This window comes from Arvicola amphibius, chromosome 1, assembly GCF_903992535.2.
Source record: "Arvicola amphibius chromosome 1, mArvAmp1.2, whole genome shotgun sequence".
Classification (NCBI taxonomy): Eukaryota; Metazoa; Chordata; class Mammalia; order Rodentia; family Cricetidae; genus Arvicola; species Arvicola amphibius.
The window spans coordinates 143329514-143356709 of record NC_052047.1 but is presented as its reverse complement, the minus strand read 5'-3'; the positions used below and the strand labels follow the sequence as shown (position 1 = coordinate 143356709).

General features: G+C 49.0%; 2 protein-coding genes across 5 annotated transcripts; one reads left to right on the top strand and one right to left on the bottom strand.

Moving 5' to 3' along the window:
• Positions 1–756: 756 nt before the first annotated feature.
• Positions 757–11438, top strand: Gatd1 (glutamine amidotransferase class 1 domain containing 1). 4 transcript variants are annotated; one of them, XM_038327067.1, is made up of 8 exons: positions 757–865; positions 2902–2978; positions 3699–3804; positions 3894–4001; positions 4980–5074; positions 5520–5613; positions 5813–5924; positions 10467–11438. In XM_038327067.1, exons 1-8 carry the CDS (start codon positions 802–804, stop codon positions 10579–10581), a joined length of 771 nt encoding a protein of 256 aa, XP_038182995.1. In that variant the 5' UTR covers positions 757–801; the 3' UTR covers positions 10582–11438. The 4 variants fall into 4 exon arrangements, with proteins under 4 accessions (XP_038182995.1, XP_038183006.1, XP_038183015.1 ...); XM_038327078.1 differs by lacking the exon at positions 10467–11438 and adding an exon at positions 6049–6678; XM_038327093.1 differs by lacking the exon at positions 757–865 and adding an exon at positions 2251–2477.
• Taldo1 (transaldolase 1) lies at positions 9777–19363 on the bottom strand. Its single transcript, XM_038327057.1, has 8 exons — positions 19223–19363; positions 16098–16221; positions 14350–14457; positions 13437–13568; positions 11187–11362; positions 10860–11057; positions 10577–10722; positions 9777–9979 (listed from the first exon to the last, which is right to left on the bottom strand). The coding sequence occupies exons 1-8, from the start codon at positions 19317–19319 to the stop codon at positions 9947–9949; spliced, it is 1014 nt and encodes a 337-aa protein (XP_038182985.1). The 5' UTR covers positions 19320–19363; the 3' UTR covers positions 9777–9946.
• Between the last annotated feature and the right edge of the window lie 7833 nt (positions 19364–27196).

Here is a 27196-nt window from a genome sequence, read left to right as displayed (position 1 = left end):
TCCTAGGCCCCCACCAGGAACCCATACTCATGAGGTACAACATAAGGAACAATCGCTTTAGAAACAGTGGGGAGGGGCCTGGAGAGAGGGCTCAGTGGTTAAGAGCACTGGCTGCTCTTTCAGATGTTTCCGGCAAATTCCCAGCACCCGTAAGGCAGCTCACAACTGTAATTCGGTTCCAGGGGGGTCTGCCACCCATGCTAAAAACACCAGTGCATTAAAAAAAAAATAATAGCTCAGGAAGTGACCTTCCATCATTCTCCTCGGGCTCATCCAAAACTCCAGGGACCGAGGCGGTCTTTGGAACCTCCAAAACACGCAAAGGAAGGACCGCGCCTAAAGCGACCCCACCTCCGGGCCACTCATCCAGTCGGCCAGTTGGGCTGACGGGGTCTTCTCCCCGAGACAAGTATAGCATGGCTCAATTGCAGTCAAAGGCTGAAAGCCATGTGGCCAACTCAGACCCTGAGTAACGTTCTGCCCAGCCCGCTGCGCTCAACTGATGTGTGCCTGAGGGTCACAAGCCTTCCCCGGCCTCTGGTAAACACTCAGGGGACCTACAGCGTTTCCTTCCTAGCCACTCGCGTACGCGAATAACCGTTTCCCCAGTCTTCGCGCAAGCGCAGGCCGCAGCCATCTGCAGGCAAGTCCCGCCCCCCAATTCGGTACTTCATGCAGTAGAGCCCCGCCCCTCCGCACACTGCGCACGCGCATTTCACTACCGCGGCTGCGAGTCCCGCCCCCGCCCCGCCCCACCCCTCCCCACCCTGCTCCTCCGCTCTCTTAACCGGGTTTGCAGCCATGGCGTCCGAGCGTCCTGCCCAGCAGGCCTGCCTGTTCCTGGTGGCCAGCGGCGCTTCTGAAGGTGAGGTCGCGCAGGGCAGCTGTGTGGCGCAGTGGCCTGACGTTCTGACCCAGGTCAACGTTTGTGCCTGCAGAGTTGGGATCCTGGGACCCCGCACCTGTCTTCCCCGGGGCGGCCTGTGTTGTCTGCAGCAGGCAGGGGTGGCCAGCGGACTTGCGGAGATGACCCTGCTCCTAGGTTAAGCCGCAGGGGCTCGGTACTCTTCTGCCCACCGTGTCCTGCCTTTCCGTCCCCCTGATCCTGGGCCTATCTTCACGCGGGCCTCCAGGAAGCGATCCTGAAAGGGGTTGCTCGAAGAGGTGCACATAGGGACCCCACACAAGAGATCTGCTGGCTATGGGTTTTCCAGCTGCCCGGTGTGTGTCTAGGAAGCTGGGCAGATGGTTACTTCACGGGTCTTTAGGGAACTGCGGACATGATGGGGGCCCAGAGCTGGCAGCCCAGGGTTTGTCCTTTAGAGCCGTATAGAGCATCTCAAGCCACCATGAGTTTGAAGGTACCGCGTGATCCTGGATGATGAACCCCTGGGTTCCACTAAGCTTCCTAGGTGGAAATAGGTGGGCCCTGAGGGTGCTCTCCGCCCTGGAAGAGAGGGTTGGGAGAATCTACAGCTGCTCCTAGGTAGGCCTTACTTGAGAGTTTGGGAGTTAGGGATGGAGGAGCTGGTGGGGATAATCTGAGGTAGATCCCTGAAAATGTAATTAAATCGTAAAAGTAAAGAAACTAGTGGTGTGTGTCTTTAATCCCAGCCACTCAGGAAGCAGAAGCAGATGGATCTCAGAGTTTGAGGCCAGTCTAGAACTTATATAGCCAGGTTCCAGGTCAGCAGGGCTAATAGTGAGATCTGACTCAAAAACTAAGTTATAACAAAACCCACAAACCAAAATCCTAGCGTAGGAGTTGGAGGCAGGAGGATAACGAGGTTGGTTTTGTGAGATGCTGTCTCAAAAAGACAGAAGATGGAAAGATGAAACTATAGGATCGAGCCCTTAAATTAAACCAGCACAGACCACTGTGCTTGAGCTGGTGTGAGTCTCTACTCCCTAGTAAGGGGAGGCTAGGCTGTACCTACAAATTGTCTAGAGTCTTGTTTTTTCTTTCTTTCTTTTTTTTTTTTTTTAAAAAAAAATTTTATCGGGGGGCTGGAGAGATGGCTCAGTGGTTAAGAGCATGGCCTGCTCTTCCAAAGGTCCTGAGTTCAATTCCCAGCAACCACATGGTGGCTTACAACCATCTGTAATGGGGTCTGGTGCCCTCTTCTGGCCTGCAGGCATACAAGCAAACAGAATAATGTATACATAATAAATAAATAAATATTTAAAAAAAAATTTTATCTGTTTATATATTAAGTTTGGGTGCTCCGCCTCCTGGGTACTGGGAGTAAAGGCCTGTGCACCTGGCGTCTGGACTCAGAAGAACTAAGCAAGCCTTTTGCTTGTTGAAGGACTCTTGATGGGCAGAAGAGTGCTGAGTGCATGGTGGGGTCAGCATCTCATGCTTTTAGGATGAGGGGACCCGCCAGGTGTCCTGAGTGTGGGGCACCACACTCTCCTGCTTCTTCTATGACATATTCACTGTTGCTCTCCCCATGCTACAGGGACCTTGGCTATTGGTGGGTCTGAGAGATGACCCAAAGGTTTGCCTTTGGGAAGTACCTGTAAAGAGGAAAGGATGGGATACAGCCAAGGGTGTAGGGGTTTTGGTAGACAGTTAAGGGGGGAAACTGGGGGCCTGAAGGCAGAGAGCCTATTCTGGGAGGCTGCAGAACGGCTGGAACCTGCTGGTTGTTCTGGGGCCAGAAACCAAAACTGGCTGAGCAATAGGCCTGCTGTGGACCTCTGAGCTACATCTTCCTGAACCTGAAATGCTGCTATCCTGTCCACAGGACATGGACCCTGGGTGGGCGAAGTGGACTGCTCCTAAGGCTGGTTCTGGGACCAGGAGAGTGCCCTGGAGCATTGGAGCAGTCTTTGAGGAATAGGGGTGGGCCAGCTGGCCCTGTCATGCCCTTGCAGTTTTGAAATCCTCTCTTGCAGGTGTGTCAGCCCAGTCCTTCTTCCACTGCTTCACATTGGCCAGTGCTGCCTTCAACCTACAGGTGGCCACCCCTGGGGTGAGTACAGTCACTTTCTCCAGGTAACCCCTGAAGTCCTCTCTTTTCTTGGGCCGAGGCTAGGAGAATGTAGAGTCCTCTGTAGTTGATAAGGCCAGGAAGGAGCTACCTCCAGGTAAGGGGATTTACAACCAAACTTGGTGGCATCCTTAAGTCATGGTTCCCGTTCACTGGACTATGACTTTCCTGGGTCAAGGGAGCTTTTTTTTCACTGTGGCCTGCACTTTTGCAGGTCTATAAGGGAAAGATAAGACTTGGTCCTAGCGTGCGGGTCCTGCACAGATCCTCCTAATAGGAGAGATCCTTGATTCTTGCACTGTGGCCCTGGGAACATCCAGTCATAAATGGATCACAGCAAATGTGTGTTGCATATTTGCATGTTTCAAAGTCACAAGGTGGGTGGGACAGTTGCTGCTGCTTTATAATCAGGAGTCTGGAGAGCAGGGTGTGGTGATCCCATGGTAAGACCTTAGCATTGTGTTGCACAGGGCCCCTGTACGCTGCTAGTTTGGTTTTCTGGGACTACCTTGTACTTGATTTCTTTCTTTCTCTTGTCACTGGAGGCTCCCTGCCCGAGCCAGCCAGTAAAAGTGGCTGTCCAGGCAGGTGTTTGTGCCCCAGGGGCTATCTTGAAATCTGTTAGCCTTTCTAAGTTCTCTGTCGCTCCAATGTGGGGGAAGATCCTGGTGCTGACCCTTCACGTAGGCTCTGCTTCTCTAGGGAAAGGCCATGGACTTTGTGGATGTGACCGAGAGCAATGCACGCTGGGTACAAGACTTCCGTCTCAAAGCTTATGCCAGCCCCGCTAAGCTTGAGTCCATAGATGGTAGGTTGGGAAAGTGACAAGTGGCTAGTGGGTCCCTGGAGGGCCTCTATGTCTGCCGTGCCCTTATTTGACCTGTGGTTTCCTCCCAGGTGCCCGGTACCATGCTCTTCTGATTCCCAGCTGTCCTGGCGCCCTGACTGACCTTGCCAGTAGTGGGTCCCTGGCTCGGATACTGCAGCACTTCCGCTCAGAGAGCAGTGGGTGACAAGAAACTGGAGAACAGGCTGGCAAGCAGACACCTGGGTGGGGAGTAGGAGGGAGTGATCAAAACAGTGGGTGACAGAGAACTAGAGACTGGGTGTGGAAGGCAGAAATGCAATGGATATTTAGTACAGGGTTTAGGATTCAGGACTGGGCATGCCTGGTGATTTCATCAGCCCATCAGATGGGAGTGGGGAGCCGCAGTGACTCTGACCTGCAGACAGGTGAGTTTGCTCTGTGTCCACGTGCACAAAGAGTGATCTCACTTAACATAATGTGTGCACTGCTAGTCTCTGCAGGGTGAGCCTCTGACAGCCAAGAGAGGGCTGCTGACCGTGACCTCTTAGCCCTTTCCATGGTAGGTTAATCAGGATGCTGTCTGGAGGCAACATCTGTCGTGATAAGCAAATCTGTAGGCTGGGGCAGGATGCTCATCAGATACCAGATGCAGGCTCCTTCAGTGTCCTTTGTGGTGAGAGCTGGCCTTCTGGGCTTAGACAAGAGGCAGTTTTTCCCAGCTACCTCAGCCATGGGAACACATTGGCCATTAAGTTGTCTTTGGGGAGCCGGGCGGTGGTGGCACACCCCTTTAATCCCAGCACTCGGGAGGCATAGGCAGGTGGATCTCTGAGTTCGAGGCCAGCCTGGTCTACAAGAACTAGCTCCAGGACAGCCACCAAAAGAAAAAAAAAAAAAGTTGTCTTTGGGGAGGAGCCAGGGTAGCCCCATTGCAGAGCAGGATAGCCCTAGGAGTACCACCCCCAGCTGCACAGTGGCTTCTCTGCAGTTTGAAGCAGTGGCTGGTACACGAACTGGGAGTTCTGGGTGTTTGCTTTCACATGTCTTAAAACTGCGGCAGCGTGGGTTCTAAGTAAACTCTAGTCTTGAAGCATCTGCTTTGGGGGAGGGGACACTCGGGTGGGGACCCGACCCAGGATGGCATCCAGGGCCTGAGAGTACCTTGTCACTTTTAGAACCCATCTGTGCCATTGGCCATGGTGTCGCTGCCCTGTGCTGTGCTACCAATGAAGACAGGTCCTGGGTGTTCGAAGGCTACAGCCTGACAGGGGTGAGTATTTCGTGGTCAAGCCAGTGTCCCGTTCCAGTTCCCTCCTGTCTCCCTACCCCTCCCTGAACCAGAAAGAGATTCCTACAGGCACTGTGACCTGCCGGTCCCCATACTGCTAGAGCACTTCTCTCCTTGTCCACGTGGTGTGTGCACAACCTGGGACCCTCTAGGAAGAGCATCATGGAACCCATGAAGGGACTCCTTCCAAAGGACACCAATCCGTCTCATTTTGGTCACACTTACACCTTGATGCTGGGGGAGCCAGGCACTCTAAGGCATAACGGCTTAGTCTCCAAAACGATAACTGAGCTTTTGCCTTTGCCTTTCTCCCCCATGTGGTAGCTGAGGTTGATGCTTTGATTTGCCCTGCCTGGCCCCTGGGGAAAATAGGGCACTGGGCAGGGTAGAGCCACTAGCTGGTCTGACTCCAGCCCTGTCCTTGCAGCCTTCTGTGTATGAGCTCATCAGGGCACCTGACTTTGCCCGCCTGCCGCTGGTTGTGGAGGACTTTGTGAAGGACTCTGGCGCTGGCTTCAGTGGTGAGCCCAAGTTGGTGCCCCTGCACTTAGATTTGTGGGGCCACCTGCTGTGTCTTGGATTGGTGTTTTAGGTCCTGCAAACCCCTGTGTTTCACTCAGACAGGCTTTCCTGCTGACCCCTGGTGTTTGCAGCTCCTCAGTGGGTGGGAGTGGGACTGGGCCTAGGCCTGTGGCTTAAGGTTTGTGTCCTCTGCTGTAGCCAGTGAGCCCGACGCTGTGCATGTGGTACTGGACCGCCACCTGATCACTGGTCAGAATGCAAACTCCACTGTTCCCGCTGTCCAGAACCTGCTCTTCCTCTGTGGCAGCCGGTGAGGCTCCTGGGAACGGGTTTGGGTGGATTCCCACTTTGTGACTGGCTCCCTCTGCTGGACAGTTTTGTCTGCGACACCCTGCCTGCTGGTGCTGAGTCTGGACCATGTGCTCATCCTATAGGAAGTAATTTGGATGCTGTCTTTGATCCTGGTGGCCTAGAGACAACAGCTGAACAAACTGTAGCCTCTTCTGTTGGTCCTTACCTGACAGGGCCCTCAAGCCTCCGTTTGGACCCTGTGGAATGCTGGAGGCCTCCAAGAGTTAAGACATGGAGAGTATCTGTTCTCATGTAGACTGAACACTCCTTCTCTATCCCCAGCACAGTGGCTGGCCAGGCAGTCTCTGAGAACTGCAGTAAACACTCCAAGAATTGTCCCTGGGAGAGGCAGCTGTGGGGTCTCAGGATGGGATGCTGCTCTTCTATGGCCCTTTGGCTATTCTCATCCCTTTAGCTGCTGGTGAGAACCATGTGGAAAGGACCAAAAGACTGGAACTTGCTCTGAATTCATCTTGCCAGAGGTGAACAGTGGATGTTTTCTTAGCCCTAAGCAGGCAGCATTCTTGCTGAAGAAGACTGCCCATGTTTAAATCTTGCCTATGATTTTTTTTTCGAGATAGTGTTTCTCTGTGGCTTTGGAGCCTGTCCTAGAACCCACTCTTGAGGCAGCAGAGGCTGGCCTCAGATTCAGAGATCTGCCTGCCTCTGTCTCCTGAGTGCTAAGATTAAAAGGCGTGTGGTACCACCATCTAGCTGGCCTGTGGTTTTTAATGCAATACAGGCCCCAGCTCAGCCTAGGTCCTTGGAGTGGACACAGTGATGTCACCCTGCCCCATATGGTGTAGAAAAAAATACTAGTGTCATACCTGGAGACCCTTAAACTGCTGTAGCCCACAGTCTGTCAAATTGCCCCTGGCTTACAGAAGCCTCAGGCCAGGTATTCCATCTATTCCTAGAAGGAGATCGCCGTAGATGGGTTTGGGCTATATGGAGTAGGAACATCCATGAGTCCTGTCTTCCAGACCCTGCTTTTGCTGAGGACCTGATATGGCCATCTCCCTCCTGGACATGCTTGTTTGCGGTCAGTCCCGGGGCACGTGGCCTGGACGGTAGCTTCCAGTCACCCTTCTAGCCGTAGACTAGAGTCTTCCCAGTAACCTGGACCTCTTAACCTCCCTCTCCACTTAACTTTTGCTCATCCCACACTCCAGAGTAGCACCAGTGCCAGCGACCTGGAGGAAAAGTTACTAATTAATTACCTTTTGGTGGTTAATAACCTTTAATGAGAGAAGTCCAGAACAAGTGGAAGAAAGGAGAGCCCACCTGTCCTGGATTCCTCCCTGGCCTTGCACTGCCCTCATCTGCCATGAACACTATGTAATGATGGATATTCCTGGACAAAGCCTTAAAATCTGAGGCTGTACCTTAGGATTGGCTGGTTCAGTCACAGGCTGGGTGATCTGTAAACAGCATACTTCACACACATTTTGAAGCTTGAAGTCAAAGTATAGTGTACTAGGTGTGTCTGTTAAGGGTTTCCTGGCTCAGACCTCTGCTTCTTACTGGGTCAGAAGAGGTAGGTGCTTTCTGGAACCTTTTCAAAAGTTACTAATTGCTCCATGAAGCCAAAGTCCCATTTAACACCGTCACCTCAGAGACGATGTTTTAGCATGAATTAGGGGCAGCTTCAGACACTGGGAGGTGATACCATGCTGATGGGGTTTGAGAGTTTCTTCTAATTGACTGGCTCTCTATGAGTGTCATGTTTGTTCTTTCTCTCTAGACAGGGTTTCTCTGTGTTGCCTTGGCTATCCTCAAACTCAGCCTGCCTCTGCTGGGATTAAAGGCATATGCCGCCGCCACCACCCATGCTATACTGAGGCATTACGTAGCTGTAGCAGGTGAGGTAGGCTCTGGTTGTGCCAGACCTCTGTTCCAAGGGTACGCAGTCCTAGGTGGAGGAGGGGACAGCAAGCTGGAGAAGATGCAGAAGAGAGAATGAACAAATCCCTGGAAAAGTGGCAGCTGAGCTCAGGGTATGTTCATAAGCACATTTATAACTACTCAAGAGAAATGAAACCTTACACAGATGTTTCTAGCAGAATTATTTGAAAAGGGGCCACCGGGAGCACTTGGGAGGCAGAGGCAAGCGGATTTCGGAGTTCAAGGCCAGCCTGATCTACTGTGTTCCAGGACAGGCTCCAAATCTATAGAGAAACTCTGTCTTGAAAAAAAAACAAAAAACAAAAACAAAAAAAGGATGAAAAGGGACTGACCAAGTGGCTCAGCCAGTGAAAGTGCCACAGTGGGAGGAACACACCGACTCTTGAAATTATGCTACCCTGATGTGCATGTCCACTCACACACATCATACATACATTCTATTCATTCATTGATGTGAGACAGGGTTTCTCTGTGTCCTGACTATCCTGGAGCTCTGTAGACCAGGCTGGCCTTGAACTCAGATCACCTGCTTCTGCCTCTTGAGGACTGGGATTAAAGGTGTTTGACACCATACCCAGCTAGTGGTTTCTTTATAATGGAATATCACCAGTTCAGTCAAGTAATTGGCCATAAATTCTGATGCAAAGCTGTATGTGGTGGTACACCCTTTTTATTTTTTTATTTTTAAAGACAGGGTTTCTCTGTGTAGCTTTGGAGCCTGCACTCCACACCAGATATTATAGATGGTTGCCCAGCAGAGGCATAGTACGTTACAAGACAGCCAGGTCATATACAAAGACCCTGTCTCAAAAGAACACAAAAAAGGGCTTATGGAATATGCATGATTGGCCAGTATCCCTGGAGCCCCAGGTTGGAAAGACTCAAAACCCTGATCTCCTATTTGAACACACTATTGCAAGTCCAAGGGCGAGGAGGTTGGTGTGGTATGGGCACAAGGCTTTGCCTACTACATGCTGAAGCAGGTCAGCCTCAAGGAGCATTGCTCCCTCAGGCCCTGTCTTCTGGCTGGAAGTGGTAGAATACTGTGGGTCTTGATCCAGAAAGTGTGAACCTAGCTGTGCTGGGTTGCAGAAGTTGCTCCCCACTTCACCATCCAGGATGAGTTAAGCCCAGGCAGGTACTTAGCCCTAGAGCTGCTCGTGGTGGGAATTTGGGGGAATAGACCTGGGAAGTTGCTCCATGATCCTAATAGGGGCCCATGGGGTCCTTCTCATCAGAGCTTCCACCTGCCTCTGCCTCCTGAATGCCTGGATTAAAAGCATGGGCCACCACCACTCAGCTTTATTTTGGATGAAGACAGGGTTTCTAAGTGGTCCCAGAAGTCATTAAGTAGATCAGGCTGTCCTCAGATGTGGACAACTTAGTTGCTGCCCTCCGGGTACCAGGATTATAGGCATATGCTTCCGTGCCCTTTCAAAGCTGGTGCTGTATACTATGCAGTCCCCATAAGTTGGTACCAGTGCCCTTTAGAACCTGGCTACACCAGGCAGAGCACCTAGATGGGAGAAATAAACTGCTGGACTTACTCTTGGGCAGTGGGCAAGCCTGGCTCTGAACACTGTGTTCAGCTGCTACCTCCCAGGAGCAGAGCCCACCATTTGTCTTCTGACTCTGCTAGCACATCCTATAAGACTAGGCAGGGCACAGGGACACCGGGTACAGAGGGAGTTACTGTATAATCTTGCCACCAAAAGTCAAAGACCTCTGCCATCCGCGTCCCAGCTGTGGTCCAGTGGGGCTGAGAAGATGAGGGTGAGGGCCACAGTTGCCTGGATCACGCTGATAGCCTGGGGTTCATCTCCAAGATCCGCCGCAGTCACAGGCAATCCTGGGGCCACTGGTACCGAAGTGGGCGGCGACAAAGATGGTGAGATGAAGCACAACATAGGAAAAGCCGTTGCTTTAATGAATTAGATAAAATTTCACATAAAATCAGAAACCTATGATCCATCCCTTCTCCAATCACTGAAAAATGCAAGATTTATCACAAGCCATGTGCAATCAGGACCCAGTTCAACGGCGGTGCAGGTCTGGGGTCCAGCCTCAGGCGCTGCGCTACTTTCCATTCTCGGCACTGAACATTCGTTCCTGGAAGGGACCAGAGGTGGAGTCATGTCAGCCCCTCACTCTGTCTGGACTGTTCCCCAATACGCCCCACCAAGGTCCCAATATGGCTTCAGCAACCAGCTGGGACCCATGGTCTCCCAGAAAAATAAACACACACACACACATACACATTTACCTATCTGTATTGTGTGTGTGTGTATATATATATATATACATACATATATATCTACAATCTACATATATATATGTAGATATATAGTGTTTTGTTTGTTTTTGCGTTTCTCTGTGTATCCTTGTATGTTTTGGAACTTGCTCTGTAGACCAGGCTGGCTTTGAACTCACAGAGATCCATCTGCTTAGGTCTCCCAAGTGCTAGGATTAAAGGCATGTGCCATCTCTACCTTGCTTCTTGAGATAGCCTCTGTCTCTAAGTGCTTGAACTAAAGGCATGTACTAGCATTCCTGACCCAGGCTACTGAATCTGTGATCCTCTTGTCTCACTCTCCAGAATGAGACTACAGGTGTGTGCTAACTATGCCAGGCCTCCTGCAATTTCACCTCTGCTCCAACTTTGCCCCTGGGTGAAGGAGAAAAGGCCCAACCCACACAGGAACTCACCATGAGCATCCGCTCTAACTTAATGGCATCAGCAGCAAACTTTCGGATCCCGTCGGAGAGCTTCTCCACAGCCATTTGGTCCTCATTGTGAAGCCAACGGAAGGCCTTCTCGTCCAGATGTATCTTCTCCAAGTCACTGGTCTGGGCTGGAGGATACCACAGCTCTCCATGCCTGCCTTACCCTTCGACTCATAACTGTCCCTCAGCCTAGGCTGAGTATCTCCCATCAGGGTCAGGCCTTAGCTCCGCCCACACAGAGGTCCTTATGGCCCCTTGGCCTTACCCGCTTTGACGGAAAGCACAGGTGACAGCTTGGTGTTATCCTTGAGCAGCTCCCCCAGGAGCTTGGGCGAGATGGTGAGGAAATCACAGCCTGCCAGTGCTTTGATCTCACCAGTGTTACGGAAGGAGGCGCCCATGACAATGGTCTTGTAGCCAAACTTCTTGTAGTAGTTATAGATTTTGGTGACACTCTTTACCCCTGGAGGAGACACAGGCATGTTCCCTAGAGCTGCCCTGAGCTGCTGTCTGACCCCACCCTGACCTTGTCTCTAGCCCTGCTGGTAAACACAGCAGTTCCCCTGCCCCATGATCTTAAAATGTGGCTCACCAGGGTCCTCCTGGGGTTCATAGGATTTCTTGTCTGTGTTTGCCACATGCCAGTCAAGGATGCGCCCCACAAAGGGGGAGATGAGCGTCACACCCGCTTCAGCACAGGCCACGGCCTGGGCGAAGGAGAAAAGCAGCGTCATGTTGCAGTGGATGCCATGCTGCTCCTCCAGCTCCCTGTGGACAAGATGGCAGGGACAATGCTGAGTGCCACCTCAGGCTGAGCTCTGGCACCCGCTGCTCCCCAAGAGTCTTCAGCTTCTTCTTTTTTTTTTTTTTTTTGGTTTTTCGAGACAGGGTTTCTCTGTGGCTTTGGAGCCTGTCCTGGAACTAGCTCTTGTAGACCAGGCTGGCCTCGAACTCACAGAGATCCGCCTGCCTCTGCCTCCCAAATGCTGGGATTAAAGGCGTGCACCACCATGGCCCGGCGCGTCTTCAGCTTCTTAATAGCAGGGGAGGTGAAGGGCGGTACATTAAGAACAAGCTTAAGCCGGGCGGTGGTAGTGCACGCCTTTAATCCCAGCATTTGGGAGGCAGAGGCAGGCGGATCTCTGTGAGTTCCAGGACAGCCAAACACAGAGAAACCCTGTCTCAATAAAATAAACTAAAATAAAATAAAATAAAAGTTTAAAATGAAGCTATGTAAAGATGGAAAATACAGAGAATCTGGATACTGTATGTTACTGTGTTGTCTTTGAATTGTTCCATGGCTGAGGAAGGAGCAACAGCTGCTAAAAGGCATTTTATCATAAATGCTGCTGGATTAATCCAACATATGTATTTTGAAAATGCCTTGACTTCAAAATTTAAGTCAAAAGATGTTACTCTGGAGAAGAGGTTTTGCTTTTGTTTCCACAGGAAATGAGAGGCTGCATTCCAGGTTAAGAAAAATCAGATTTGATCAAGGAAGACCCCCCTGAAAAAAATCTCTGGAAGGAGCGGATGGCCCACATGATCCAATGTTTCAGAGGATCTTTGCTGGAGTTTCCTCTGAGTTCTACATCCAGAACAGCCATAAGACTGTTGGCTGAGATGATCAAGCCACATAGAATATTCCAGTCAGGACTTGACCATAATCCTAAATTTTCTTTAGGTCCCCATAAGATTATCAGCACCCTTAATCATCAGGAAGTAGCCTAGAAAACTATGCCCACATTCCTAAAAAAATGGATTATGAATATTTGATTTGTCTTTGTTTAGAGTATTGGCTATAAATTGTTATGGATAATGGCCAGGAAAAAGGCTAAACAAAGGAGATTAGATTCAGAGTTCTTATTTTGAAAAAAATAGACAATGGTCTCATATCCTGTAAAGATTTGTTACTTGTATTGGTTTAATAAAATTCTGATTGGCCAGTAGCTAGGCAGTAAGTATAGGCAGGAAGACCAGAATAGGAGAATTCTGGGAAGAGGAAAAGTTTGGTCTGCAGTCGTCACCTAGATGTAAGAGGACACAAGATGAGAACGCCTCACTGATAAAAGGTACCAAACCACATGGCTAACACAGACAAGAATTATGGGCTAATTTAAGATGTAAGAGTTAATAAGAAGCCTGAGCTAATAGGCCAACCAGTTTATAATTAATATAAGCCTCTGTGTTTCTTTGGGACTGAACAGCTGCGGGACTGGTTGGGACAGAAACCTCTGTCAACACAAACCTATGCCCGTACCAAAATGTATATAAGCCTGTGTTCATACCATTATTCTTAACAGACCCCAGTGCCCAACACGAGACAAAGCAAAGACGCAATACACCCACCAATAGAAGGAAGTCCAGTCAGGAAAGAAGGCATAGACATTAGAACACGTTGAATGAGTCAGACATAATAGTTCATGTATGATCTGACTCTACTTATATGAGATGTCCAGAGCAAGCAAATCCAGAGGAAAACAGTGGTTCTAGGTGGGGAGAGAGCAAACCTGGGCAAGGAGGAAATGAATCTGCTGCTCAGGTTCCCTAGAATGGTCAGGACTGACGACTTCTAGAAGACTGTGACTGTTTTTACCATTTTGCAATTAGTTTCTTCAAAACTTATGTAAGTTTTGGCTTCACTGTTCCAAAACGAGACTGAGAGACAAAATCTGGAAGTGTAAGAAAGGCATTCCTTCTCCACTGGCCACTGTCTGAACTGACCCTGGAGCAGAGCGCACGCTTGTCTCAAGAGTCTCCAACTCTGACCCCTAGAAACTGGTGTCTGCTGCTTAGGAAGGGAATCAGAATCAGAAGCTGCCTCCATGCAGGGAATACTTACTTTCCGGCCTGAATTCCCTCCCAGGTTGAGGATAACTTGATGAGAATTCTGTCCTTGCTGATCCCAGCTTCTTTGTAAAGCTCAATGAGGCGCCTGGCTCGGGCTACCATTGCATCCTTATCAAAGGAAAGCCTGTAAAAGCAAGGGTATTGCAGGTACTCAGACCACACAGCACATACACCACGGAGCACATCAGAAGCAGGGCATTCTGTAGCTGCATGGCTCATTGGACAAACCTGCTTCACCCCCTACTCTGGACTCAGTGCAACTTGAAACCCAATTTCAGAAGCAGTCTTGGCAGCAAACCCCTGAGACAGGAGAATTTGGAGTTCAAGGTCAGCCTATGCTGTAAGTAACACTGCCTTCAGGCTGGAGAGACTGCTCAGTGGTTAAGAGCACTTGCTGCTCTTGCAAAGAACCCAGGTTTGGTTTCTAACACCAATATGTCAGCTCAAAACCTTATGTAACTTCAGTTCCAGAGGATCTGATACCCTCTTCTGGCCTCCACAGATGCAACACACATATGTGGTATACATACATACAGGCAAACACTCATACACATAAAATTAAAAAATATTTGAAAAAGAAATTTTGATCTTAAAAATAAATGAAAAGTCAAACCAAACAGAAAAAAAGGGGATCAGAGTTCTGCTGAGTTGGCAGAGCCCTTGCCTATCACGCACAAAGCCCAAAGTCACATAAATTTTCACAAGACACAAGATCAAAAAAAAAAAAAAAAAAAAGACTCAAGATCAGCCATTAGTCAGAGAGCCACCAGTTCTGTACAGTCTTCCAATGTAATGTATGACACACCACTGAATGAGCGTGGAGAATAACAGGAGCAAACTACCTCTTCGGCCACTGATGTCACCAGGATACCTGCTGCCTCCCTACCCTACCTAGCCCCACCTACCTTGCATCTACTTCTGTGGATACACGGCCTGGAATCTTCTTTAGTATTTCTGCTCCAAACAGCACAAAAAGTTTATCAATAGCATTTTTAATCTGTTCCTCTTGTGGCCTGAAATTCACAGAGAAGTTGTTTTAGAAACTTTTGAAGGCTTTGGGGAACCTATGAGACTAATTCTGACTCTTTTGCCAAATTTCTTTCCCTTCATCCTCCCCACCTCGGGCATGAGAGCACATGCTACTTTTTTCTGTTCTGTTCCGGTTGAGACAGGGTCTCTATATAAAGCCTAGACTGTCCTGAAACTCACTATATAGACCAGTCTGGACTCAAACTCATAGAGCTACTAACTTCAGCATGCTTGCAGGGTGGAAAAGGAAGGTTCCAAGTTTGAGGCCGGCTTGGGGTAGTAAGGAAGGAAGGAAGGAAGGAAGGGAGAGAGGGAAGGAGGGAGGGAGGGAGGGAGGGAGGGAGGGAAGAAAGAAAGGAAAGAAAGAAGGCAGGCACTATTTTATATTACAATGAAAAACCCATAAAACATGCCATCTTCACCATTTTTTTTTTCGAGACAGGGTTTCCCTGTAGTTTCTAGAGCCTGTCCTGGAACTAGCTCTTGTAGACCAGGCTGGCCTCGAACTCAGAGATCTGCCTGCCTCTGCCTCCCGAGTGCTGGGATTAAAGGCGTGCGCCACCACCGCCCGGCTTCATCTTCACCATTTTAAGTTTATAGTTCAACAGTGTTAAATTATACTGTTGGGAATCACACCACCACCATCTTCAGAACTTTTTATTTTTTTTAGTTTTCCAAGACAGAGTTTCTTTGTGTAGCTCTGGCTGTTATAGAACTTACTGTGTAAACCAGGCTGGCCTCAAACTCAGAGATCCACCTGCCTCTGCCTCCCAAGTGCTCGGATTAAAGGTGTACACCATTACCCCCAGCATAAAAATAATTTTTATGCCGGGCGGTGGTGGCGCACGCCTTTAATCCCAGCACTCGGGAGGCAGAGGCAGGCGGATCTCTGTGAGTTCGAGACCAGCCTGGTCTACAAGAGCTAGTTCCAGGACAGGCTCCAAAGCCACAGAGAAATCCTGTCTCGAAAAACCAAAAAAAAAAATAATAAATAAATAAATAAATTTTTATGCAACCCCAAGAAATGATACCCCAAGATAGGCAGTGAAGATGCAGGCTTTTAATCCCAGCACTTGGGAGGAAGAGGCAGGCGATCTCTTTGAGTTCGAGGCCAGCCTGGTCTACAGAACTACATAGAGTTCCAGAATAGCTAGGGCTGTTATACAGAGAAATCCTGTCTCGAAAAAAAAAAAAAAAGTAATGGCATCTGGGCAAGGTGGTATATTCCTTTAATATCAGCACTCAAGAGGCAGAGGCAGGTAAATCTGTGAGGCTAGCCTGGTCTACATAGTGTGTTCCAGACAGCCACAGTTATGTAGAAATCTTGTCTCAAAAAAACAAAAAACAAAACAAAACAAAAATAGAAAGAAAGTAATGACAACCAGCAGGCACAGCATAGCTGTAGAGCTACAGAGCCCATCAGAGACAGGAGCCTGGAAGGCCGGCAGTGATCCACATCTCGGCTGGGGTGTTCACAATGCAAGCCCTGGAGCCACATAGCCAGGGAGAGTGATTTATTCCATGCAAATCACACCTCAGTGAACAAAAGATGGTGTTGGAATGGGAGGGAACATGGTCACTGTGAGGAGTGGCAGCCACGGAGCTCATTCTCACCCATACTCACCCACCCAGCTTCTTGCCGTAGGCAATGGCTTCCTCCACCAGCTCTAGGTAGGCAGGCATCTGTGCTGCAGCCAGGATCAGGGATGGGTTGGTGGTGGCATCCTGGGGCTTGTACTCATCAATGGCTAGGTAAATACATTCCAGAAGCAGGCGGCATGATTAATCTTGTCAGCTGAACTGGACCAAGCATCTAGATCTACACGACTTCCGGGCTTGTCTGTGCTTCCAGGAGGATTAACAAGGGAGATAGCCCCGTGAAGGCCCATGGGATAAAAGGAGACAGCCTGCTAGCACAGGCATCGTCTCCCTGCTTCTTATTTGCCCTGAGATGAGCTGCTCTGCTTTACCTGTGACCTCTCCAACACAACAGACTGAAACCTTAGAAACTGTGGGTCCAAACAAATCATCCCTCCCTCAAGTTTTCTCTCAGGTATTTTGTCATAGTGACCAGAAGCAGCTTTCACCTGAGGTGGGGAAAGAGTGCCCAAGTGGATCGCAGGGACAATGCTCACAGCAGCTCAAGAGAGGCTGGCTTCCATGTGAAGACAGTAACCCATGACACACAAGTGAGTTGGGCACAGTGGCACAGCCTACGATACTAGCACAGATGATGAGAGTCTAAGGTCAGGATGGGTTACAGAGCGAGACCCTGTCTCAAAAGCCCAAAGCACGAGCTAGGTGTGGTGGCATACACCTTTAATCCCAGCACCCTGGAAGCACACACAGGCTCTGTGAGTTTAGGGCCAGCTTGGTCTACTTAGTGAGTTCCAGATCAGCTAGGGGTACACGGTGAGACTCTGTCTCAAAGCAAAACAAACCATCAAACCACATTGGTGTGTAATTCTTTTTTGTAAATTGCAACTTTTTTATAGTAAAGTTTAAAACGAAACCAATAAGCAAGAATTTGAGACCAGCCTGGTCTACATAGTAAGTTCCAGGCTAGCCAGGCCTACACTGATACCCTATCTGGAAACAAAACAAAACAAGCAACAACAACAAACACCAAACAAAACTAGGCAACCCAGAACAATCAGTTCCCCCATAAAAGCTGATTTTTAGTGACTTGGAAGGGAAATATGAGGACACTGGAGGAACATGTGCCACAAGTTTGTCCTACTGTCCCACAGCCAGCAGGAGGTGCACTAATCCTAACCCACTGACAGACATGCGGACACCAACACTAGCTTCAGCTCTTCTCTCCTGTTTGTTTTCTGGGGGGCCCGTATATTATGCCAAACTGTATTAGCTCTTCTAACATATTAGTTTCCCCCACCCAAGAATTTAGAAAAGCCAGTGAGCCCATCAGCTCAGCTACCCAAGTGAACACGAACAGCGGATGCAAAGTCAGGAGGGCGTGAACTTGCTTAACTCTTTTTAAAAGCCTTAAATTCCTGCCTTGACCTCCCCAGTGCTGGGGTTACATTAAAGGTCTACACCACCACGCCCAAAGAAGAGGCTAAGTCTCACAGTGCTAATCTAAGTCTCCGCGTTATGAAACTGCTGCAGGCCTGATCTGCAGACAGCACAATGCATGGCCTCAACTGGTGTCCTGCTTCCTGATTTGGACATCACTGGGGAAACTGGCAAAGGCTGCATGGCTACTTTTGCAACACCTCGGGAGTCTGTAATTATTTCAAAATACAAGTAGGGGAAAATGTGCTCTGGAGTGGGTGCTGGCCAGGCGTGAACCCACTGAAGGTGCACAGGATAAAACTGCAGGCCAGGAGGCTGCTGGAGGCACAGCTCAGTGATGGCGGACCTGCTTTAGTAGTATATGCCCTGGGCTCGATCCCTATCCCACCCCTACAGACGGGCTTTAAGGGCCAAAGAACCTATAGGTTGAATGGAAAATGAGGGGGCAAATGTTCTAGCAGACAGTCCAGATTCTATTTCAGGGGCCTGGGACACCCAAGAAGTTAAGAACCTTCACCACACAGTACAGACCTCAAATCTAATACAGTGTCTATAATTATTAACTTGTATTTAGCTACACTGTCTATGCATGTACTTTTGTTATTCTTTGTTTGAGACAGGGTCTCACTATGGAGCCTGGCTGCCTGGAACTATGAAGACCAAACTGGCCTCAAACATAGATTTTGCCCACCTCTGCTTCCGGCATGCAGGCATGTGCCACTATGCCTGGCTCCTGAGCTCTTCAAACACAGCAGGCTGTGAGATCTTCACTACACTCAGTGAAAACTCCCAGCAGGATTTCTGGGAGCTCTCTGACAATCACTTCAGTCAGACAGGTTTGCTACAAGACCCATGTCAGGTCTGTCCTTCCTTTATATTTAAGCAGCCCAAATATGCCTAATCACTCTGACTCGCTGAGAGATAAACAATGCACTTACTCAGGAGGAATTAAAGCCTGTTTCTCAAGTCACCGTGAGAAAGCAGAAAAGAGCAGAAGGCGCTTTTGTACCCGGCTCCCATGGAGCATTTCCCCAAAGTCTCATTCCCACAGCAGATGTGAAACAAGCTCAGCTATTCCACTCTACACGGCTGAGAGCAGACTAGCAGGGCAAGCCTTTCTACCTAAGTCTTCCAAGTTCTCTCCAAGTCCCGGAAAATCTGAGCACTGGAGCTGGGCGTGGTGGCCCTGCCTGATCCAGCACTAAGAGGCTAAAACAGAAGGATCACCAGGAAGGCCAGCCTGGACTACACTGTGAAACCCTGTTTCAGAAGAAAAGGAGGTTTGGCAACAGAATAACCATTTGATTTAGTGTGTGCATCTGGTCGGAATCCAGCCATACTGGGTTCCCAGACAGTAACCAGCTGCCACCTTGGAAGGCCAAAGCAACAGGCTGCAAAAGCAGGTGGGGTCCACGGAGGTCGTGCCGCCCTGCAGACTGCACGGGCTCCAAAGCTGAGCCTGAGTTAGCGTAGGCTGGACGTCCAGGGTCGGCGGGACTGTTCCTTAGACCGCCTCGAGCCACCGAGCCCCGCAAGGGTCTCCCAGGGTCACCAATAGCCCGGAGGCCAGGTTAGGACCTCCTTGAGTTGAGCAGACCCGTCGGTCCCGGCTCCAGCGACCGCGAAGCCCCACCCCAGGCACCCACACCGGTCCTGATCCCAAAACTGGGGGCTCCGCAGCTCATTCAGAGCGCATGCGCCGCGTCCACTCACCATTGAAGTCACCCGTGTCGGCCACCACGGTGGTGAACTGCTTGAGCTGGTCCAGGGCGGACTCCATCCTCTGGCGCTTTACCGGGGACCCCGACATGGCGAGTACAGCTGAGGCGGTAGCAGGAGCGCGGCGACCCACAATGCCCTGCGTGTCCTGGCCAATCGGGGCAAAGCTAAGTGAGGTCCCACCCCTGGAGACGAGCCCCGCCCTTGTACTTGGAGGCGAGTGCTGTAGGCCACGCCCCGTGTCTCTGTCCTTGCTTTCTTCCTCACTAGTACTTGGTTATTTTCCACCGGTTCAGGGCGGTTGGAGTCCTGGTGCGCCCCAGGTGCGGCCGCCCTCTAGAGCTCGGAAGCGTAGAATGAACCGACAGCGTGCTTCTAAGCCTCAGACCCCACCAAACTGCGGATGGATGAGACTCTGAAGTTGTCCACGCTCCAGAGTCATGCTAATCCCTGAGCCCGCTCTTGCTTCCAGCTGATCGTCCCCTATAGGTGCGCCCTCCCCAGCGATGGAACCTCGAGGTGCATCCCTCTCTCCAGCTGTAGGACCTCGAAGCGCTCTACTACTCCCAGTTTTGGGACTAGGAGGTGCGCCCCTGTGTGTGCCCACCCGATCGTGGTAAGGCCGCCGCGGCGCAGCCCCTGCCTACAAGCAGACAAGCTGATTCGCAGTCTGAGAATCCTACAGGCTTGCGACCGCCTGGCCTACTTCTGGCAAAGCCACCAGTTCCCACTTCCCAGAAACGTCTCTTCTGGAAATCTGCCCCGAATGAATAAGTAGCAGGTTGAGAAGGTAGACATGGGAGCGGTCTCTTCAGTCAATAGTAAGAACCGTCAGGACAATCTTAGTGTGTTCTCACTCATTATTGATTTACAGCTCTTTGATATGCTGGCTCAAGTTATTACACACACAGACACATATGTCAAGTATTTTCTGTCGAGATTTTGTTTACCGTCTGGCCTAGTTTGCTTTCTATTGTTATGATAAGCACCACGAGCAAAAGCAACTTGGCAGGCTGATTGCATCTTAACACTTCCACTAAGAGTCTATCACTCAGAGTCAAGGTAAGAACTCAAGAAAGGACCTGGAGGAAGACTGCTTTCTTGCTTCCCTTGCTACTTCCTTGTTTTGGTTGTGGGCTTGAGCCACCCCTCCAATGTCAAGTTTCTTTTCTTGTTCAACGCAGCAGAACCAATCAAGGTTGGTACCCACAGGGTCTGGGCTCTCCCATATCAGTCATTAAGAAAACTGGGCTGGTGGTGGCTCTTACCTTTAATCCCAACAGTGGATCTCTGTGAGTTTAAGGCCAGTGCGTCTGCACAGGGAGTTCCAGATTTGCCACAGGAAAAGTGCCTCACAGACATTCCTCCAGGCTAATCTGATGAAGGAAGCATTTTCTCACCTGAGGTTCCCTCTTCCTGGATAACTGCAGCTTGTGTCAACTTGACAAAAATAGTAACCAGCACACCATCCAGTTTTCTCACAGTATCCTTTAAAAAATGGGGGCAGGGTTAAGACCAGGTGAGGGGACTGGCCTTGAACTCCTGATCTTCCTGCCCCTGCCTCCCAAGTACTAAGATTACAGGTATTGACCACCATAGTTGACTTCTTCTGACTCCATTTAAGTTCACTGGAAGATGGACTTAACACACTAGGGGTCACAGAAGCTGCCTTTAGGGTAGTAGTTCTCAACCTATGAATCACGATGACTCCTTTTGGGGGTCAAACGACTCTTTCACGGGGTCACATATCCTGCATATCAGATATTTATATTACAGTATTACAGTTCAGAACAGTAGCCGGATAGCGGTGGCGCACACCTTTAATCCCAGCATTTGGAAGGCAGACATAGGTGGATCTCTGTGAGTTTGAGGCTAGCCTGGACTACAAAGTGAGTTCCAGGACAGCCAGGGCTATTACACAAAGAAACCCTGTCTCGAAAAACAAAACAAAACAAACCCCAATTCATAACAGTAGGAAAATTAAAGCCATGAAGTAGCAACAAAAATAATTTTATGATCTGGGGTCAATACAATGTGAAGAACTGTATAGAAGGGTCGCAGCATTTGAAAGGTCACTGCTCTATGGCCTGACTGACCAGGTGTATGGAGTCATAGCCAGGGCTCCAGCTTGTGACCAAGAGGAGCTTGAGGCTTGTCTTCACCTTGCAGGGTGGGTGCCAATTGCTACCTCTGGAAGGGCCAGTGGGCTTGGAGCAACCTAACCCAGCTTCCCTGTGAATACTGGTGGTGACTCTTCTGTGCTTAAAGTCGGAGTTTTAGAGGTAGGGCCTGGGCTGCAGCAGCCCTAACTGGCTCTGCTCAATCACCTATTCCAGCCCGCTAATTAAGGAGGTAAGTGTTACTGAGAAGAGGAAGACTTACTTCATCAGCATTAGGAAATGGGTCACCAGCAACCCAATGCTTGAGTCCCTCAGAAAAGGAGGAACTAAAGAATTGGGGAAGCCGGGCGGTGGTGGCGCAGGCCTTTAATCCCAGCACTCAGGAGGCAGAGGCAGGCAGATCTCTGTGAGTTCGAGGCCAGCCTGGTCTACAAGAGCTAGTTCCAGGACAGGTTCTAAAAAAAAAAAGCTGCAGAGAAACCCTGTCTCAAAAAACCAAAAAAAGAAAAAAAAAAAGAAAAAAAAAGAATTGGGGATGATAATGTTCAGAATCCAGGCTTCACATCATAAACTCTGGCTTGCAACATCCTCCCCCACCCCGCACCCCACCACCATTCCTAGGACTTCCAGGTAGCAGCATGTGAGTTGACTACAGCCTGCTGAGCAGACGAGTTTAGGAGGTTCTGTGTTGGCTCTTCTTCCTGAGGTAGCAGTTCACTCTGGTGCAGCTGTCTACTCTCATCTAACTACATTCTTTTCTATCTATCTATCTATCTATCTATCATCTATCTATCTATCTATCTATCTATCTATCTATCTATCTTTTTTTTAGGTTTTTTGAGACAGGATTTCTCAGTAGCTATGGAGGCTGTCCTGGAACTCACTCTGTAAACCAAACTGGCCTCGAACTCACAGAGATCTGCCTGCCTCTGCCTCCCAAGTGCTGGGATTAAAGGCATGCATCACCACTGCCCGGCTCATCTAACTACATTCTACTACACATAAATTTAACAAAAATAAACAAACAAAACATGTCAATTCCTAACATGCTTAGCAGTAACCAACATTGTTTTTTACACTCCTGGCTAAAAGCTGGCAGACTTAGAACTTTGTCCTCCTAACATGAAATGGTCATTACACTTAGAAGGCAGAAAAGTGATTTTTCCCATAGGATCCTCACAAAACTGGGACTGTTAACAGCCACTCTAAGGGGAAAGCCATGAGTAATAGATCTTCTCCCCCACCCCCACCCAGGTTTCTCCACCTACACCGTAAGCCAGATCAAGCCCAATTGAAAAAGTATAACAACAGGTTTATTTGAACAAAGCATCTTCCCGACGGGTTCTCCAGTCCCAGAGATGGAGGGCAGAGAAGCCACCCACCAGAACTAAAGCAGATAGATTGTAGAGGTTGTAGGTGAGGGCTGATGACGCGTCATTGTGATGTGAGTGGGTTTGTGCCCAAGTATGGTCAAAAGCTGACCACTTTAGGCAGGGACTTGGGCGACTGTCAACTTCAGGGGAGGAAACTGCTGTAGTCGCCGAAAATGCAGAACTGGACTTTTTTGTGCCTTTTCTTTGTTCAGAGACTCTGAGTAGGTGGGGTTGAGAGAGAGAGAGAGAGAGAGAGAGAGAGAGAGAGAGAGAGGAATGGGGCTTTTTTGATCAAATAGTAGTAAGCTGGAGGTTCCAACCAAACATTCAGACCTTCACTTGATCTCATAGCTGGTCACTGTCCCCTCTGCCTCAGCCAGCTGCACTGTCTCAGAAAGGACAAGAGCAGCAGTTCTCAACCTGTGGGTCACAATCCCCTGGGAGTCACCTAAGACCATCAGAAAACACAGGTATTTACATTACAATTCAAAACAGTAGCAAAATTACAGTTATGAAGTAGCAATGAAAATAATTTTTTGGCCAGCCTGGTCCACAAGAGCTAGTTCCAGGACAGGCTCCAAAACTATAAAGAAACCCTGTCTCAAAAAAGGAAGATAATTTTTTGGTTGCGGGGTACCACAACATGAGGACCTGTATTAAAGGATCACAGCATGGGGAAGGTTGAGAACCACTGTGATGGAGGGGTAGGTTCACTAAAGGGCTACTCCACCTGTGGGGCTTTCAGCAGTCGTCACCTGTGCAGGGGTGGGCATTGTTGGTGAATCAGCTGTTTGAGTCACCCATGCTCGTGGAAAAGCAATAACTTACTGGTTTGCCAAGTTGAACTTGAATGGGATTGCCCCTTTGGTCTGTTATCAGGGCCCTATTTGGGGTAAGTAGATGTTTGTTCACATCTGTTGAGAGAATTATCACCTTGAGTTGATGAAAACTGCACTGATTTTTCATCTTATCTCGTCCTGTGGTTCCCTTCCCTCTATGACACCTGCAGGCACCCCCTCACTAGTCAGCATCTACCCACACCAGCGCCTGGCATTACTGGGTTTTCTTACAGAGCCTGGCTAAGAGGTTACTGGTAAGAGCATGAGCTGAACCCAGAGCAGCCACACTGGAAAGGCTGCACCCCACCCCCTCGTGGATGATGGCTTTCCCATGGCTTGCACAGATTGAGTTCCCTCCCTTGTCCTTTTCAACCTATATACCCTAACCCCTTTTTGAGACCCCAGGCCTCATGTAGCTGGAGAATTCATACAACTGGTTGGGAAGAGGTTGGATGTTCAGGTGAATGTCTCATGATCCTCCCTACCCCTTCCTTCTATAAAGGAACATCAGCAGTCAACAAGCATAACTAGAACTGGTAAAGATGGCGGCAGTTTGGCTCAGAGGACAGTGCTGTCAAAGAGAAATCACACAACACTTACCGTCCACCTAGGCAGAACAGCATCGACAATGAGTTTGGGAGGAACGGAAGCAGTTCTTGCTATAAGGATGCTATCATTCCATCCTTCAGGGAAGCTCATTAGGCAAACAACTCAGAATAGCTTCGGAAGTCCCCAAAACCTACCAGTTTCCCTACGGAGGGGAAGTTTATCAGCAATGAAGACTGTGTCCATCTCGGCTGCCTGGAAGAAGCAGAGACCCAGAAGACACAAAGACCAGCAGGGCTTCCTGGAAGAGGCTCAAACCAACCAAGCCACCTGCAAAGGACGTTCTCCAGCCTGTTGAGCTCCTTGCGGGCTGTGCAGCATCCCCCAGGTCCCCAGATTTTGTGTCTTTAGAGATACAGCTGTTTTTGAGTAATTTCTGCTCCTGTAAGTAACTTCAATAAAACCGAGTTGGACTTGGGTGGTATCTGTACCTTGATCTGTTGTTATTCCCAAATATGGGGTGAGTAGACATTTGCTTACATCTCCCCAGGAATAGTTTAACAAGGGGAAGAAGGGGTTAGACACATAACTAAACCTAAACCATCTGAGAGTGAACTGTGGGAAATGGAAGCAATCTTGAGGGGGCCATTTTACTCTATGTTGTATGGGGCAGCATGCCCCTGCTGCGGTGGCGGTTGCTTTACCTGCAATGGGAAGATTAAACATTGAACTAGAAAAAAAGGATAAGCTAGGCATGGTGGCTCACACCTGTAATCACAATACTTAGAAGGCTAAGGCAGGAGTATTACCACAGGTTTAAGGCCAGTCTGTGATATATATGGATTTCCGGACAGCCTAAACTGTAATGTGAGGACAGCGGTCTTTCTTTTTTTTTCTCTTTTCTTTTCTTTTCTTTTCTTTTCTTTTCTTTTCTTTTCTTTTCTTTTCTTCTTTTTCTTTTCCCCTGTCTGTCTTGGAACTTGTTCTGTAGACCAGGCTGGCCTCGGACACACAGAGATCCATCTGCCTCTGCCTACTGAGTGCTGGGATTAAAGGTGTGCACCACCACCACTGGGCATGCCTTCTTAATCAATGTGAAGATGCATCCAAACTCCTGATGGAATAGAAGCTATATTATAGTCTCTAAAATAGTGTGTAAGTATACTGGCTAGTTTTAAGTCAACTTGACACAGACTAGAATCATCTGAGAGAAGGAAACCTCAATTGAAAAAATACCTCCTTAAAATTGGGCTGTAAACCAGGCAGTGGTGCTGCACGCCTTTAATCTCAGCACTCAGGAGGCAGAGGCAGGTGGATCTCTCTGAGTTCAAGGCCAGCCTGGTCTCTATAGCTAATGAGAAACCCTGTCTCGAAAAAAAAAAAAAAAAGATTGGGTTGTAGGCAAGGTTGTAGGTTGTTTCTTAGTGATTGATGTAGGAAGGCCCAGCCCATTGTGGGTGTGGCTACGGTGGTTCTGGGTTCTATAAGAAAGCAGGCTGAGCAAGCCAAAGGGAACAAACCAGGAAATAGTAGCCCTCAAGGGCCTCTGCATCAGCTCCTACCTCCAGGTGTCTGCCATGCTTGATTGAGTTCCTTACCTCACTGACTGTGGTGATGAACTGTGGACTACTTGTGAGCGAGACAAACCCTTTGTTCCCCAAGGTCATGGCGTTTCACAATAATTGTGACCCTAAGACAATAAGGGGCAGAATGATGAGCAAGTTGTGGCATTGCTTGTGTGGCCTTTGATGTAGAACTGATAAGATATGAATCAGAGCCAGGCCGTGGTGGTGTACACCCTCAATCCCAGCACTCAGAAGGTGGAGGCAGGAGGATCTCTGTGAGTTCGGGGTCAGCCTGGTCTACAGAGCGGGTTCCAGGACAGCCAGGGCTATGCAAGTGAAACCATGTTCTGGAAAAGAAAGCAAACAAACAAACAGAAGATATAAAACTGAGACTCCGCAGTTTGTGCAGAAATAGCTTGATTATGTAAGGCAGGAATTATGGGGAAAGATCCATGGATGCTATCTTCCACACTAGCTTCTGGGCTGCTCTAAAAGTGGGGAGGAGGGGAGATAAAATGTGCCAAAGGCATTGGCTCTGCTTCATATGACTGGGGGTGGAGCAATGGAAAGGCAGTACAAGTTAACTCTGCTAAAGTGCTCCTCCTGGGAGAATTAGTGGGTAATGGAGAGAGCAAGCTAGAAGTCACAGAAGACACCCACCCCTCAGACCCAAGGAAAATCAATGACTCAGCATTTAGATTGGGGAGGGGGGTCCTTAATTATGCTCAATACAGATAAACCTATACTTGGAATATTCTGCATCTGAAATGCCTGAATCAGGGAGGACATTTTTAAAAAGTAATGAGGGGCTGGAGAGATGGATTAGCAGTGAAGAACACTTATTGCTCTTGCAGAGGACCAGGGTTTGGTTACTAGCACCCACCTGGGGGTTCCCACCTGGGGGTTCACAACTGTAACTCCAGGTCCAGGGTATCCAATGTCCTTTTCTGACCTCTGCAGGCTCCAGGCACAAATATGGCACAACATAAAAACATATTGCCAAAACATTCATACACATAAAATAAAAATAAAATTTTTAATGTAATTAAATTAAAAATAAATTATCAAAAAAAATTTAAAAAGCAGTAAAACAGGCCAGGTGGTGGTGGCGCATGCCTTTAATTCTAGCACTTGGGAGGCAGAGGCAGGCGGATCTCTGTGAGTTCAAGGCCAGCCTGGTCTACAAGAGCTAGCTACAGGACAGACTCCAAAACTACAGAGAAACCCTGTCTCGAAAAACAAAAAACAAAACAAAACAAAAAAAAGAAAGCTGCTGGGACAGACCCACCCCACAAGTGTTCCTCCACGGCAGCAGGCAGAGCAGGAATCACCGACATCTTTGGTGAAAGGTAACGAGCACAGCATTTGACTTCTGCCAACTTTCCCCCTAAGACTCTATCTCCACACAAACCTCCACACACTTGCTTTCATTGGACCTACACAGAAATCCTTACTACCCCCCTTTCTTTCATGTCCTCTTGAGTTCTTTAGCACCATACAAAGCTGATTTATATGCTAGTCTAAG

What these genes read in the sequence shown, in the direction of transcription:
- Gatd1 (XM_038327067.1), top strand. Translation starts at nt 802, where the DNA reads ATGGCGTCCGAGCGTCCTGCCCAGCAGGCCTGCCTGTTCCTGGTGGCC. An exon ending in GGCCAGCGGCGCTTCTGAAG is followed by an intron (nt 866 to 2,901) that starts GTGAGGTCGCGC and finishes CCTCTCTTGCAG; the next exon opens with GTGTGTCAGCCCAGTCCTTC. An exon ending in TAAGCTTGAGTCCATAGATG is followed by an intron (nt 3,805 to 3,893) that starts GTAGGTTGGGAA and finishes GTTTCCTCCCAG; the next exon opens with GTGCCCGGTACCATGCTCTT.
- Taldo1 (XM_038327057.1), bottom strand. Translation starts at nt 19,319, where the DNA reads ATGTCGGGGTCCCCGGTAAAGCGCCAGAGGATGGAGTCCGCCCTGGAC. An exon ending in TACGGCAAGAAGCTGGGTGG is followed by an intron (nt 14,458 to 16,097) that starts GTGAGTATGGGT and finishes TGTGAATTTCAG; the next exon opens with GCCACAAGAGGAACAGATTA. An exon ending in TCCACAGAAGTAGATGCAAG is followed by an intron (nt 13,569 to 14,349) that starts GTAGGTGGGGCT and finishes TTGCTTTTACAG; the next exon opens with GCTTTCCTTTGATAAGGATG.